Source organism: Nomia melanderi, chromosome 3 (genome assembly GCF_051020985.1).
Source record: "Nomia melanderi isolate GNS246 chromosome 3, iyNomMela1, whole genome shotgun sequence".
Classification (NCBI taxonomy): Eukaryota; Metazoa; Arthropoda; class Insecta; order Hymenoptera; family Halictidae; genus Nomia; species Nomia melanderi.
Genome location: NC_135001.1, coordinates 411,651 through 426,149, shown reverse-complemented (window position 1 = coordinate 426,149; position 14,499 = coordinate 411,651). Strand labels below are relative to the sequence as shown.

At 31.6% G+C, this 14,499-nt stretch overlaps 4 protein-coding genes across 9 annotated transcripts in view; 2 read left to right on the top strand and 2 right to left on the bottom strand.

Moving 5' to 3' along the window:
* Positions 1-51: 51 nt before the first annotated feature.
* Positions 52-2,325, bottom strand: BCL7-like (chromatin remodeling complex subunit BCL7B-like protein). 2 transcript variants are annotated; one of them, XM_031987706.2, is made up of 4 exons: positions 1,770-2,325; positions 1,367-1,442; positions 1,203-1,305; positions 52-1,118 (listed from the first exon to the last, which is right to left on the bottom strand). In XM_031987706.2, exons 1-4 carry the CDS (start codon positions 1,859-1,861, stop codon positions 1,000-1,002), a joined length of 390 nt encoding a protein of 129 aa, XP_031843566.1. In that variant the 5' UTR covers positions 1,862-2,325; the 3' UTR covers positions 52-999. The 2 variants fall into 2 exon arrangements, with proteins under 2 accessions (XP_031843566.1, XP_031843565.1); XM_031987705.2 differs by having other exon boundaries at positions 1,203-1,308; positions 1,770-2,320.
* A 400-nt stretch (positions 2,326-2,725) lies between these two features.
* Positions 2,726-3,731, top strand: LOC116431808 (synaptic plasticity regulator PANTS). Of its 2 annotated transcripts, XM_031987703.2 has the most exons (4): positions 2,726-2,873; positions 3,016-3,142; positions 3,219-3,383; positions 3,460-3,731. In XM_031987703.2, exons 2-4 carry the CDS (start codon positions 3,059-3,061, stop codon positions 3,670-3,672), a joined length of 462 nt encoding a protein of 153 aa, XP_031843563.1. In that variant the 5' UTR covers positions 2,726-2,873; positions 3,016-3,058; the 3' UTR covers positions 3,673-3,731. The 2 variants fall into 2 exon arrangements, with proteins under 2 accessions (XP_031843563.1, XP_031843564.1); XM_031987704.1 differs by lacking the exon at positions 2,726-2,873 and having other exon boundaries at positions 2,880-3,142.
* Positions 3,732-4,576: 845 nt separating this feature from the next.
* The window catches only part of LOC116431804 (uncharacterized), a 151,098-nt gene continuing 141,175 nt past the window's right edge, over positions 4,577-14,499 (top strand). Inside the window, exons 1-6 of the mRNA XM_031987693.2 lie at positions 4,577-5,341; positions 10,539-10,648; positions 10,717-10,928; positions 11,017-11,205; positions 11,286-11,429; positions 12,412-12,508. Coding sequence (XP_031843553.2) covers positions 5,163-5,341; positions 10,539-10,648; positions 10,717-10,928; positions 11,017-11,205; positions 11,286-11,429; positions 12,412-12,508 — 931 coding nt within the window. The 5' untranslated portion in view covers positions 4,577-5,162. The remainder of the gene's footprint in view (positions 5,342-10,538; positions 10,649-10,716; positions 10,929-11,016; positions 11,206-11,285; positions 11,430-12,411; positions 12,509-14,499) is intronic.
* Positions 6,455-13,282, bottom strand: LOC116431807 (cilia- and flagella-associated protein 299). 4 transcript variants are annotated; one of them, XM_031987700.2, is made up of 6 exons: positions 13,155-13,282; positions 9,040-9,190; positions 7,874-8,046; positions 7,564-7,668; positions 6,848-6,885; positions 6,455-6,757 (listed from the first exon to the last, which is right to left on the bottom strand). In XM_031987700.2, exons 2-6 carry the CDS (start codon positions 9,107-9,109, stop codon positions 6,730-6,732), a joined length of 414 nt encoding a protein of 137 aa, XP_031843560.1. In that variant the 5' UTR covers positions 9,110-9,190; positions 13,155-13,282; the 3' UTR covers positions 6,455-6,729. The 4 variants fall into 4 exon arrangements, with proteins under 4 accessions (XP_031843560.1, XP_031843561.1, XP_031843562.1 ...); XM_031987701.2 differs by having other exon boundaries at positions 9,040-9,249; positions 13,155-13,271; XM_031987702.2 differs by having other exon boundaries at positions 6,455-6,885.

Sequence of the window (14,499 nt, the reverse complement as noted above, 5' to 3'; positions counted from 1 at the left end):
AATATTAAAATAATAGTAAATAAAAGTTCATATACAGTTATCATACAGAAGTTATAATATCTACTTTATATAATAGTTTTATTTCAAAACACACACTCAATATTATAAATGTTAAGTATAATAATTCTCAAAGAAATAAAGACAATTATAATTTCATGAACAGTCTTCTTATTCATTTTAGAAAATTTGTATAAACATAAATTGAAATGTTCACAATTACTTTGTTTTATTTATAAATGTCAAAGCCTATTTTGTACATGACACGGTGCTATAACATAATCTGAAGGAATGCAAATTTGTCCTAGAATATTAAATTGCAAAAGAAAACGATATTTCAAATATGTACAATCATTGTCAATTAGCAAAATCTATGGAACATATGATTATATTTTAAAGTATAAATACCATACAGATAAATGTAATAATCTATATATATATGTATACATATATATAAGATTTTTGAGATACTATTTTACAGCAAAAATAAATGTACCATTATCTATTGTACATTTTTATGATTACAATGCTTTGTGTTTTGCAATCACTTTTTTAAGATGTAACTATTTGGTAAATAAAAATGTTGTATATACTTCAAGAATGAAATAATACTGTGATCACACAATGATTGTTAAGAATGTACAATCCGTTTTCAATAATGAGATCTTACGTGCTTTTATTTCCTTCAAAACAGATCTTAAAACGGACTGAACATTCAACAGAAATTTTTTTATTAGTCTATTAATTGTTTTAGTTTCTAAATTGAAATATGGAAATTTAAAACAAATGCACATATAAAAAAATAATATCATAAAATTATTCTGTTCTTTGATACATGAAACTTGTAACTAAACATGAATTAAAATGGAAAATGAATACAGTTCTTTCAATCTGATCGGCGACAATTATGATTAAAGGTAATTTTATCGTGTGCAAATTTGTAAAAGATATAAATGATTTCCTAAATACCTCAGTTTCCAAATAACAGTCATAGAATAAGTTTTAATCAGTCTTTAACCTTTTAGATGTTGGTTCGCTATTTTGCGAATTTGAATCTTCTGAAAATCCCAAATGCGCAGAAAAGTCTGTTAATCCTTGAGAATCACTAACCGTTGAAAAACCTAAAATATTAAACAATTTTGTTTTCATTTAAATGTCTGATCAATAATGATACACGTCTGAAGTATTGAAGCAGTTGAACTCACATGTATTAGAGTCTTCTGTAAGTCCGAAATTGGAATTTGAAGAATCTAATCCACTTTTTCTTGGCAAACCATTTTCTTTATCTGCAACAGTCTTTCCCTTCTTCTTCTATAAAAATTAAAACATATTTACTTTCTATTATTACATACATTTCAAATATACCCACCTGATCAAGCGTTGAAATAGGCACCCACTTATAAATCTTCATAGTCGTTTCCCCTATTGTGACCCATTTCTTCTCCCTATAAAAGTGTCCTCATGAAAGACATATTTTTCAGATCAATATTGTAACAACAGATAGAGAAGCTACCTTCTTTACTGTTATTAAAAAAGCAGACATAGAACACTATTACTCAATCAACACACGTGAAATTTTTCAGAATTATACAGGTTTGTTTACAGCTGACATGTGTAATGCAAAATTTGTATTGAATCACGTAAACAATAAAAATTTTCATCCATTACAAATATCCGACATTATTTTACTACTTTATTATTTTTTTTTTATATATTTTTTGTGAGTGTTTTTAATAATTCCTCGTGCGTCTATAATATGTTAAGAGATTTACCAATGGCGAACTTTGTCAACAACTTGCATTACACGCTTAATATCATCCTTGGCACGACTACGAGTCTCTGCACGCACTGACCGCGACATCATGTTATGCGATTATAATTCACTATTAATTGAACACAACACAAAACACCGGGACATTCGTCGGTGAAGAGGTTAGGAAACTGACAGCAGTCGCGAATTTCGACAGTACAGTCGTAAACGTCTTTGGATTCAAGATAAGAACAGGAACTATACAATCATAACAAGATGATATGCTGTGTTAGTCACAGGGGTGCGGAGGGAATGGCGGAAACCAGTGACACTCAATACTATACCAACACATTCATTGTTAAAAAAATATTTCGAATACTTTCATTCGCTGAAACTATATGTACAAAATATTTCTAATAATAACAGATGTTACTACTTATATTTTACAGTAATAAAAGTTCAAAGTAGTTATATTAACGTGAACACCACTACTATGTATTTTTGAATATTCAAAGTTCAAATGTTTAACGGCACGAATCAGGTTTGATTGGTTGTTGGCCACACATATGTCTGTTATTGATCGAAATAACAATATCAATGGTTCATAGTATTTAAAATGTAAACCGTAACTCACAAATAAGTATTCTTTGAACAAGTACTTTTTAAAGAAATAGTTTATTTATTGTCCTTATGTTTGTTAATTACTAAAGATTTAAATGTTGTATAAAAAAATTAAAGCTGAAATTGTATCCTTGCAAACAGTGATTATAAATAAAATATTTGTCATCAGACGTCTGCATAAAAATAAAAATAGTGAACTAGTGAAAATGGCATAGTAAGAGGTGTCTAACTTAGTTTCCTTACACTGGTAACTAGGAAACAGTGTTCCCCACTACCTCTATTTTAGGAGTTGGCTAAGATTGTGTATGTAAGTAGTTCTATGGATGTTCAATATAAATAGGGAAAAGTAGATATGGAGAGGGTAACTTTTTGTGAGGGGAGTATTACTATAGTGACTATAGTACTAGACACTTTTGATTTAAGTACCATACGTAAGGAAGAAAGAAAGGCAAGTTTCCATTGCATTAGAGAAATGACATCAGTGCAAAAATATTGTACTATATTTGTAAGTTTTTAAATTTTAATAATCAAAATGTTGTTGTCATGTCATAATGATATCTATCGTAGTTACATTTTTATGTAATTGAAGTATGTTAATCGTTTAAAATTTTAAATTTAATCTGTTATTTTCATTTGTGTAATTAAAGGAAAACGTAGTCGTTAACCTAAACATTGATAAAAACACAAAATATGTCCGAATCAAAAGAAGCAACTGAATCTGTTCCAGTCAAAGAAAAAGAAAAATCTGAAGAATTACGTAAATTTGAATGGATGGTATCGTTTTATAATTTTTATAATTGTATAAGTCATTTAGCATAAAGGAATATGACTAGTGTTTTGTACGTTTTAGATAAGACCATGTGAAGTATATAAAGATGAATATGTTGATTGTAGAAGTATGAAAGCAAGGTTTCATCAATATTTTGTATTGGGAAAACTAATTGATTGTGAACATTGGATTAGTGATCATCGTGATTGTTATCGTTGGTTAAAAGATGATTCTGATGAGGCGCTTGTATGTTAATAATTTTAATTATAATCTACTCGTTTTTTAATTATATTATTAACCAAAGTTACTATTATAAATACAGGCAAATATACTAGAACATGAGAAGCAACGTAGAATAGAAAGATTAGGAGGTCACTATAGAAATGATGTTTGGAAAAAAAGGGACAAACCACCAGAACAATGGAATGCTCCATTACCTGAGTGGTTACAAAAGAAATATCAAAATTCATTTTTGATGATTGTAAGTAAAGAAAATGAAGAGTCTAGTACAGGAAGATCTTGTATTATATCGTAGGAATATCAAATAATAAAAGTATAGTAAAATAAATTATTATTGAAAACCTTAAAAATTAATATATGGTTTTATTAAATATACAAATCATCGAATTAATTTGCCTTGAATTTGATGCTGCAGTTTATACATATTTCAAAGTATCTAATAATTAAAAGTAAATTTATTGATTACATACTATATTGAGACTGCACAATGTACATAATAAAACTTCAATGAGTACATTAATAAATCATTTAAAACATATTTTCCAATCATTCCATTTCTAAAAGCAATAATATTTATATGATCAATAATCTCAATCAAGTTAATACAAAAATATATATTTTTTGCAATGCCAATTAAATGTTTAACAAATTCATAAGTACAGGTTATACTTTCTTTAACTGAGAAATAATGCTCGGAAAAATAAATACTAAAAACGAAGAGGATTACTCAGGACATTTAAATACATGTTTTTAAATTTTCAAAATAGTTTATATATTTTACAAATACCATATTTGCGAAGCAGGAATTTCTTTATTCTATAAATAAAAACTAACTTAAAAAGATTTTAATCTTTCCACTTTAATTACACGATAAAACGAACACCTAAAAGAATCATGAAACTACTTATAAAAACATTAATATCCCACTCAGATAATGTAAAGTACAATAATATAATTTCAACTTCAAACTCATGATTTACCTCGCACAAATTCAAAAGCTTCACCGTACGATTACACATAAAGGAACAAGAAGCCTTCGAAAGGAGTTCCAAAGAGGCTATAATAAAGAAAAACTCGAAAGAGACATGCACATTAGTACGAATTTACCTAAAGAGTATCGGGAATTGTGCACGATAAAGAAGAAAAGGCGGTGTAGTATACGCAGACGAAACAACGAGCGCAAAGCTCCGTGTCGGACATGCGCAGTACACTGCCCGTTGAATTCCGTTACGCACTTTTCTTCCGTTACGAGAGTCAATCCGCAAGTGGCTAGTGGTAAAAGGAAAGGTAAAAAGCGACGCCGGACTTAAAGAAGCGGGAGAGATAGTGTTTTAAACGTCGCGGCAAATCCTCCCCACTTCTCGAAGGAACACACACCAGAGGAACGCGTCGTCCTATCGGGCCTGTAGTGTTACGTTCTTACGCGATGTTGAGTGAGTGACGTAACCTAAATACAAATATCGCCTATCGCCGATCAAGCCTGATTAAAGGAGAATCATAATAAAAAACCGACAGTTTGATTCAGAGTAGAATACATAGGCACGTGCACTTCTACAGACGCACAGAAACACATTTTCTCTCTCCTCTACTTCCGTTCTAGTGTTTCCGTGTGCGGTAATCTAACTCGGCGAGCGAGTTACAGCCACCGCGTACAGTGTTAACGTCTTCGCAAACGGTTCGAAGCCGTTGTCTTCTAGCGGAGGTCCGCGGAAAAGTTCCCTTTGTGCGAGAGAAAATTAAGTGTCGCGTGCTCGCCAATTTCTCTTTTGAGGAAGATAGAAAACCATGGCGGAAGATTGCATCGATGCCGATTATCTCGGTGCTTACAGCCGTTTTTTCACTGAATTCATCGCCAGGGTGAACCCGTACGATCAGCTGCCTGTCACAGTCAGCTCGTACAATGTGACAGACGCCGAGATCGTCGGCGAGATCATTAACGTGACTCTACAGTACCTCAACCAAACGTAAGTGAATGTACTTTTAAACGAGCGATATTGTAATGTGTCAATGCGTGGGTGGACGACGGTCGTGTTTATTCGTTGATAGCGGCCGGCGTCGGATGTAAATACACGGAACGTTTTGGTCCTGTATGCTGACGACTTTCAGTTTTTTTTTCGTTTTGCTTGTTTTTTTTTTTCTTTGTGAGTCCTTTGCACAATTTTCGAGCGGAAAATTTATCGGGAATTTTAATATTATTTTTATTGAAAGTGGCGAAAGGCAGCTTTTGAAATTTTTACGTTTTGAACTCGAATGTTTTTTATTGGAAATGTTCAACACTGTTTGATGAAATATAGACGATGCTTGTTGCGAGTAATGTAAATAATTTAATCGATAAATTAAGGAACAAAAGTATTTCATTTTGATATTTCTCAAATTGATGCGTTATATAAGGTATAATATTAAATAATAATAAAATAATAATATTAAATATCAAATTTTATAGTTTTACAGTGTGAAATCAGGTGGTGAGAGAGAGTCACCTCCCGAGTGCAAAGGGTTGACTTACAATTATTTTCCAAGTTTCGTCGTACATTCTGAATTGACTTTTCGACTTCTCCAATAACGATGATACAATTAACCCTTTGCACTCGAGAGGTGACTCTCACTCACCACCTGGTTTCACATTGTAAAACATCGAAATAAAATAGCTTTGTTCCTCAACGTATGATTTCTCTTCGAGTTAGTTCCACAAAATATCGTCTTTATCTCACCAGAAAATGATAAAATATTTCTAGCGAAAAACTTCCGAGTGTAAATGGTTAAGTATAAGAAATGTCCGAAATTCCATTGACGTGAATGCTACTATAACATTCATTTTCATTGTGATGCAAAATGACATGAATGCTATAACATTGAAATTTATAAGCCACATTGTCATGAATTTAATTCTATATAGCCTTGATTTTTTGAGATTATTATGCACTTTAACCCTCGGAGTACGGCATTTGCATTTTTTCTAATTTTGCGGTTCATTAAAATGTTTACTATCCGCGAACGTGTTAAGGTAAAATTTCAAAAGGTGTCTTTTGACACGTTCGATGGAAGAAATAGTGTTAATCAAACAACACATGGACACGTGGAAGCATAATTAAAAATTTTATTTTACCGATGGATGATGTACAGTCATTGTTTATCTGCATTTGTCATCTCGAATGACACGTGACAAACGACAAAAGAAGGCGGGGCACACGCTCTAAATTACAGTACGAACGTTTACGATCGATCCGCAGCTTTTTTCCTCTGGCAACTGTACGCATTTTGATGAAGCTTTTGTTCTTCCTCGCGTCGCCACCTCTCTGCTCGTCGAGGTTTGGTGCATTTAGAAATATGTCGGAAAAGGTATCAACGGGATTTAAGGATGCGAAAATATTGCGCCGCAGCTGTACAAACAAAGTGTAAAAACATTTTATCCATTTTTATCATGGACGCCGGCGTGTTTTTTCTTTTTTTATGAAAGACGTTTGAAATACCGCTTTCCTACTTGGCCACTCGTTTCGTGGGTCATTGTCTGCAAATAGAGAATGACGGCATTAACATCCGAGCTGATGTAATTTCATGTATCTTAATATACACCCAGACAGGGAACATTTACTTTCCCCAAAAATATTTTTAAACAATTCAGTCATGCACGATTTAAACGTATCTATTCATTGCAATGAGAAATTGAATGTTAATTACAATTAATTCATTGTGAGAGTAGTCACGGAAACTGTGATTAATTTGCACATATAAATTGAACCAGTTAATTCAACCATGATTTAAACGTATCTATTCATTGCAAGAATATAATGAATGAATGTTAATTACAATTAATTTATTGTGAGAGTAGTCACGGAAACTATGATTAATTTGCACTAATATGATTAATACATAAATTTCACCAGTTAGTCTATCTTACATATATAAAATAAATTAACAGAAAAAGCACGTGTTTTTGTAATATTTACTTTTAGGTCGACATAAAAAGAGACTATCATCTATGTTATGATTTAACTGATTATTTTCAATTCGATTATTTTTAGTGTAATCACATTTAACAGTCTATTTATTTAAGAATAAAAAAATACATGGCGGTCTCTTTGCGTCCTAAACTTTTTTTTTACATTCTGCTAGAATTCTTTGAAACGTCTTTCCAGCTTTGTAAACAATCATACGGACGCGAGTGGAAATGTAAATGGGAACATACCAGAAGTATGCCGTCCTCTGTAACTTCATACCGGCGTATCACTTTGTTGTTATTCGGACCGACTGAGACAGTCACTAAACTATCCCCTTCCATTGTGGTACAGTTCTAAAAAAATAAGACAGAGGCGACACCGTAATAAATGCAAATGACAGACATCAACAAAAAATTGTCCTCGTCGCACCGTCGCACGTATCAATCGTAAATTGCAAAATTTAATTTATTCCATTTTGTCAGTGAAGAGAAAGTGTACTCCGCTAGATAAACAATAATACTTCACTTTAAGCAATGAAATTAAAAAAGAGGACAGTACTTTTAACGTAACTCCGCCGGGCATGTGCTCCTCGTATTCTTCGCCGAGAGTAAACGTCAATTCGTTCGTACGAATCATCGAAATGGTACGAATCGTCCATTTGTCACCCTCGTTCAGTATTTCCAGTTGTGGACTGGACATGCACATCATTTTCCGTGGAATATATGGTACACCTGTGAGCGTATACAATTTAAAAAAAAAAGGGGGGAAACAGCACCGGTTTAACGTCGACGTCATCAAATTCGATAATTTTCGACGCGACATTACTCTCGACGGAACTCGATAATCGCACGCGATTCGAATAAATTTGTTCGATACGACTCGATAATAGAATCAACAAGATTAAGATCATGAAATGTATCAAACCTTTATTAAATCAACGAATATAGTGGACAATAGTCAGCAATAAATCACGTACGTACAAATTGATTGTCTTTTGAATAAATTCATTCGATGTGACTCGATGATAAGTTACAAGTAAACAAGATTAACCCTTTTCGCTTGAGAGGCGCCTTTCAGTCATTTGATTTGACCCAAGAGAATGATAACATTTAAAATTCAATATTAAATCTTTATATAATGCATCAACACATGGGGCATCGAAATAAAATAGTTCTGTCACTTAATTTGTGCAAGGTGTTTCTTTATGTTAGTTGTAAAAATATCATTGACATTTCATCACAAAATAATGAATATTTGCTGAGAAAAATATTCTCGAGTGCAAAGGGTTAAGATCGTGAATTACATTAAATCTTTATTAAATCAACGAAAAATATAGTGGGCAATAGTTAACAATAAACCACGTACGTACAAATTAATTGTCTTTTAAATAAATTCATTCGATGTGACTCGATGATAAGTTACAAATAAACAAGATTAATATCGTGAAATGCATCAAACCTTTATTAAATCAAGGAAATATATAGTGGACAATAGTTAACAACAAACCACGTACGTACAAATAAATTGTAAAAATGAAAACATTCGAAAAGCAAAGTAACAAATACGTCGCAATGAAAATAAGTCTGGTTCGATTGTCATTCCTCGCAACGGAAACAACGACGTCCAGAATCACGACCAACTGTCACTTTCTTACAGATCGTACTTGTTTTTGCTGCCGTCATATGGTATACCGCATTCGTTTTTATTCGCCACTTTCAACATACCCGCAGCCTTAAAGTACTCGTCGAGATTTTCGTTCCGTTCGTGTTGATAACTGCCGACGATCGTCGCCATTTTTCGCGTCAGTCGATAACGGTCTAAGATCGGTGATGTAGTCGCGTCGGAAGCTCGTTCGGGACGACTTCTTTCTAAAGGCTGCAAAATGCTCTCGTCTTCAATCTTATTGTTATGCACAGGCTCGAACCGCTTGGAATCTAATAGATTTGCAACGCGCGTCTCGCTCTCATTCGTGCATTCGATTGCATGGAGATAGTTTTTTAAAGCGCCATCTCCTTGTTCTCGAGGCGAACTGCGTTTTCCAGTCACTTCTCCTCTCCACAAATCCTTTATATCTAAATAGTGATACGCTATCTTATAAATATCGGAAACTAGCGCACACTGCATAGAATTATTATTTCCTCGAGGAGACCGTTAGGAAAGCGGTTTTTTTCTTTCGTTGTCTTATTTGTATGTAATTTATGTATTATATTGTTCTGAATGTTCTTTCTTTTTTTCCTTTACTATACAATTTCGTGACCGTTACGTTATTGAAGTACACCTGACCCTCGATTTACGCGAACTTTTTTCATGCGAGCCTCTTTTTTACGCGGTAGTTTTTACGCGCGATCTGAATGTCGTAATAAATAAAATAAACTTTTGTTTTCTAAAATGTCATTATTATTATTTTGTATGTTAAGCTATGTGAAATAAATATGTATTTCTAAAACTTGTATATATTTGAATAGTGCTAATAATTTGTATTTAAGGGATTGTGAATTGATTAACGGATATTGATTCTTGAATTATTTTAAAATAGAAGATTTAGTAAAAATGAGTAAAATAAAAATGTATAGTTGAATTATATATTACAGTTTTTTTTACAAAATAAGTCTCTGCAATAATATGTTTGGTATGAAGATACTTTATTACCACTGCGATAAATTCTCGTCAGACAGATTCGAACTCCAAGCATTTCAGCAAAGTACTGACTTTTTAAAAATACGATTATAATGACGAAACTTTCAAATGTTAACATTTTTTACATTTTAAAAGATTTTATTAAAACTTTATAGTTTATATATTAACTATTTCTTTCTATGAATGGAAGGTAAATTAAAAAAAAAGATATAAATAAATAAAAAACCGTGAATACCTTATAAAAAATTGATATAATTTATGGTTATATTCAGATAAATTTAAAAATATTTTTTATGCTTACGATTGAGAGAATTTCGAAATGAAAAATCCATCGTCCTATATTATTAGAATTTTGAATATAGAAAAGAGAAATTGAAAATTCGTTAGTCGTATCGATGTTACGAATGCTTCTTGTCGTCGAGTATTCAGCCTTGGTTATTTTGTTGTTTCCTTTATTCACAGTAATTTTTAAAACATGAAGTTTGTTGTTTTAAATAATATTTTAAATAATATACAGAAAGTATTTTTAATTTACATGTAGCCTTGAAACATATTTATGTATTTGAGGAATTTAACTCTATTGTAGGCAATGTCCACCAAGCTTGCAAGCACACTTGGTTCATCAAGTAATACAAGAAATCAAATCCATGTGTAAAAAACAACCAGAAGATTGTGGATACAAAGCACAAGAAAAAAGTATGTTACTTTACCTTTTTGCACTTAGTTTCATAAATTCTTTCATAATAAATATAAATTTTTTACAGCATATACCTCACTGAAATTAATGCAAGCCATCACTGGCAAAGTTAATGAAATATGTACTCGCTACCTAGACAATAGTAGATTAGCATTACTACCACCTCCACCTTCTACACCACTGCCACAAGTAATAGCAGGTGGAAATAGAAATTGTAGAAGAAAAATGGAGGATCGCTATGTAGTCTTGCATGACTTACATGCTACTTTTGGTATTGAGGTAACTATATGTATTAAGGTTTTTTTGCTATACCATATAGAAATAAAAATTGAATGTTATCTTAGGTAAATATTTCTCTTAATTATAGGATGAGTCCATAGCAAATTACTATGCAGTATTTGATGGACATGCCGGACAAGATGCAGCTGTATATTGTGCTACACATCTTCATCAGTATTTGGCAGAAAGCAGACACTATCCTACTGATCCAGAGCGTGCCTTACATGATGCTTTTATTACTACAGATACACAATTTATAGAGAAATCTAAAACACAAGTAAGTATCAGGAATTTATAAGCAGCTGCATACTTCTTAAACAAGTGATAAACACTTAATACCGTTTATATGCATTCTAGAAAGTATGCGGTGGAACTACTGCAGTTTGCACACTGTTATTAAATAAAAAATTATATGTTGCCTGGGTTGGAGATTCTTTAGCTATGCTAATAAAATCTAATGGTGTTGTACAATTAGTAAACCCTCATCGCCTTAATCGTGAAGTGAGTATTCACATTACACTTTATCTAATTTATTTTCAATAGTACAAATAAATTTAAGTATACATTTTTCATTTAAATATAACTTTTACTTCGCATTCTATGGTCATATAATATTACATGTTCGTACTCTGTACAATGTATTCTTATTCTTGTTGTATCCATACCTGGAGAAGGATTTGCAGGATCAATGTTAATAAATTCTCTATCGTGACAGTTTTTAAATCTGAGTCCCAGTTTTGGATCTATGAATGGCTGATAGTTTGAAGTTTCATTTAAGCATGTTTTATTCGTTCTCCAATGATAATATGCCAGATCAGATGGATGAGGCCATAGTTTTTTCTTCCCTTGGAAATATGGAATCCAATTCTCTTTTTCAAGTCTTTCACAAAAGTCAATGTAACCAGAGACTTCAAATTGAAGTTTTGTATAGTTTCTCATGAAAATAATAGTGGATATGACTTTTAATCTATTTGAACGTTCACGAAGTGCAAGTTCTTGCATTACTGCATTGCTTGGTGTTATAAACTCTGATGTTAGTTCATATGGTCTATGAACTGGAAACAGTAAATCTCTTAAAGTTTTCAAACGCCGATAAAATACATCTTTGCTAAGTGTTTCACCGGTGCAACGATATCCAAGTTCTGCTAATTCACGAGCAGTGTGTAAATTTCCTAAATATCCAAGGTCAACAAATGTAACCAATGAATCTAAATAATCTTCATAAGTTTTAAATGGCAATAATCTTTTATCACTATCTAGTTGCGTCCCCAAAAGTGTCATTTTTAAATATAATTTCTGTAACCAATGATTTAAATTTGACTTGACACTATCACAGCATATTATTTTTATTGATGATACATTTGACAGAAAATTTTTAGATAAATTTTATATGCATGAGAAAACAATTGAAATTCGGTAGATATAGTATGCTTTTAAAGAGCTTATGGTAAACTGCAAGAAACAAAGTGGTTCTCTTTCTTAGGATGAAGTAGAAAGGATACAAAGGGTGGGAGGAGTAGTGATGCGAAGCGTTGGAATCATGCGAGTTAATGGAGTATTAAGCGTTTCAAGGGCTATAGGTAAGTTACCTCTTACTGGTTCTGTGTCTTTTTAAAAAGTACAATCTATAATAATTTATAAGTATATTTTCAACAACAGTAATAAGATTGTTTACTATTAACAAAAAATAAATAAAAAAATGCTGGTGTTATATAGTCTTTATTAGCAGAATAATCCTTTTTAAATTTATTTGACATGAACAGCAAGTATTCATATTTTTTTTATATTATTATTTAAAGAACATAGATTTCTCCTTTTTTATTAAATATTTGTTCACTTATAATTAATATAGATTTTTTTAGATTATTTTTTAACTATTATCAACAAAGATTTTATTAACGAATTATTTTCTTCCTTAATATTTAGAGTATCTATGAATAATTTTTATGCCGGTAAATAAAAATTTTTAATCACAAAAAAAATTAGGTAATTCTTTAATCATAATAACAAATCTATCTATGATTAATAATTATACTCTTCAATGGGAAGTCAAGGTTAATTTTATCGGATGTTCTTAAAATACATTTACGTACAACAAATTGTTATTACGTTTTGACGGAAGTTAGATTGGAACAAGGAAATTGCGCTTCTTAAGGCGTGGCCGTACGTTATAAAATTTTATTAATATTTAAATAATATTTATTTATATTCCTTCTTCGTACTCACATTCCTATGTAAACACAAGACACACGCGTTAACGTTTGTCTGCACTGTCAATTCTCTTTTCACTGAAATTTTCACTTCACATATGGTCCTGTCGAGAATGACATTCACAGTTGTTTGGAGAATTACTAGCCACCGCTAGATGGCGATATAAGTGTTTCCTTGCAATCGATGAATTGCATTCGACGCATGTGCTTACTACGTATATTTGAAAATTTAAATAGTCACAGAACTTATATTCTTCAGTTCCTACTAACATTAATTTAATAACTTTTACTTTCTTTCGTTGCTGTTAATGAATTACTATGTTTCAGTTTTAGATTAGATTTCAACATACTCGTCGGTTTTTAAATTTACATGTAAATATTTCAAATGATAGAAGTCATTAGAATCAAAATATAAAAATTTAGTTACTACTTAGAATATGTAATTAATGAGTTCATAAAGGAGATTTCAGTTAACAAATCAGGCAGAAAAAGCAAGAATAGGGTTAGTTACATTATTCATATTTTAATAGGTCTACAAAATGGGGAATACAACTAATGTATTTACCAACAGATTCCAATACCAAGTATCTATATACATTAATTCTTACAATATTATACTAGTTACATTAGAGAATCCCAACCTGACCTTTGCTCCAAGAAATCATCCAGCATTCAACATGTTATAACTATATCTAACAACTAATCATCATATTCCACTTATAGTTAAAAACATTGTGTCAGCCAACATCTGCAGCACTACCGAAGAAAACAGTTTCCAACACTCATCAGGAGAAAAACTGTCATGGCTTTTTTGACAATGGTCCTCCATTTTTCAACAGAATGAGTTTCAAGTTTGTACGTTACTGCAATAAGACAACGAATAATGTTACAGTAATAATATACAAGTTATTTAGAGATTAAAAGTCAAAGGAAAACGAAGAAAAACGAAGAGGAAAAGGAATTCTAAGGTCAGGCTTCTTCCAATTGCCTAAATACAGTAACATACAAACTTAAAATTCATTTTGTTCGAAAACAAAGAATCATTGTCAAAGAAGCCATGGTTTTTCATCTCTATGTAGATACACATGTACTATGACATGTATAGGGTTTCAATAGAATCCAATGCCAGTATACATGGCTGCAAAAATCATTTTATTATTTTTATCACTGTTATTATTGTAACATTTGCTATTAACACGTTAAGTATTGTGTTAGGTCACTTCTGTGAATTTGTTTCTACTTGTTATTTATATTACAATATTTTTTGGCGGTAAGTCAACCTAATATACTTCCGGTTCGTTAAGGGTTAGATTTGAGAAGAACCGATTAACCCCTTAATTAGAAATAATGAGTCTCACCTG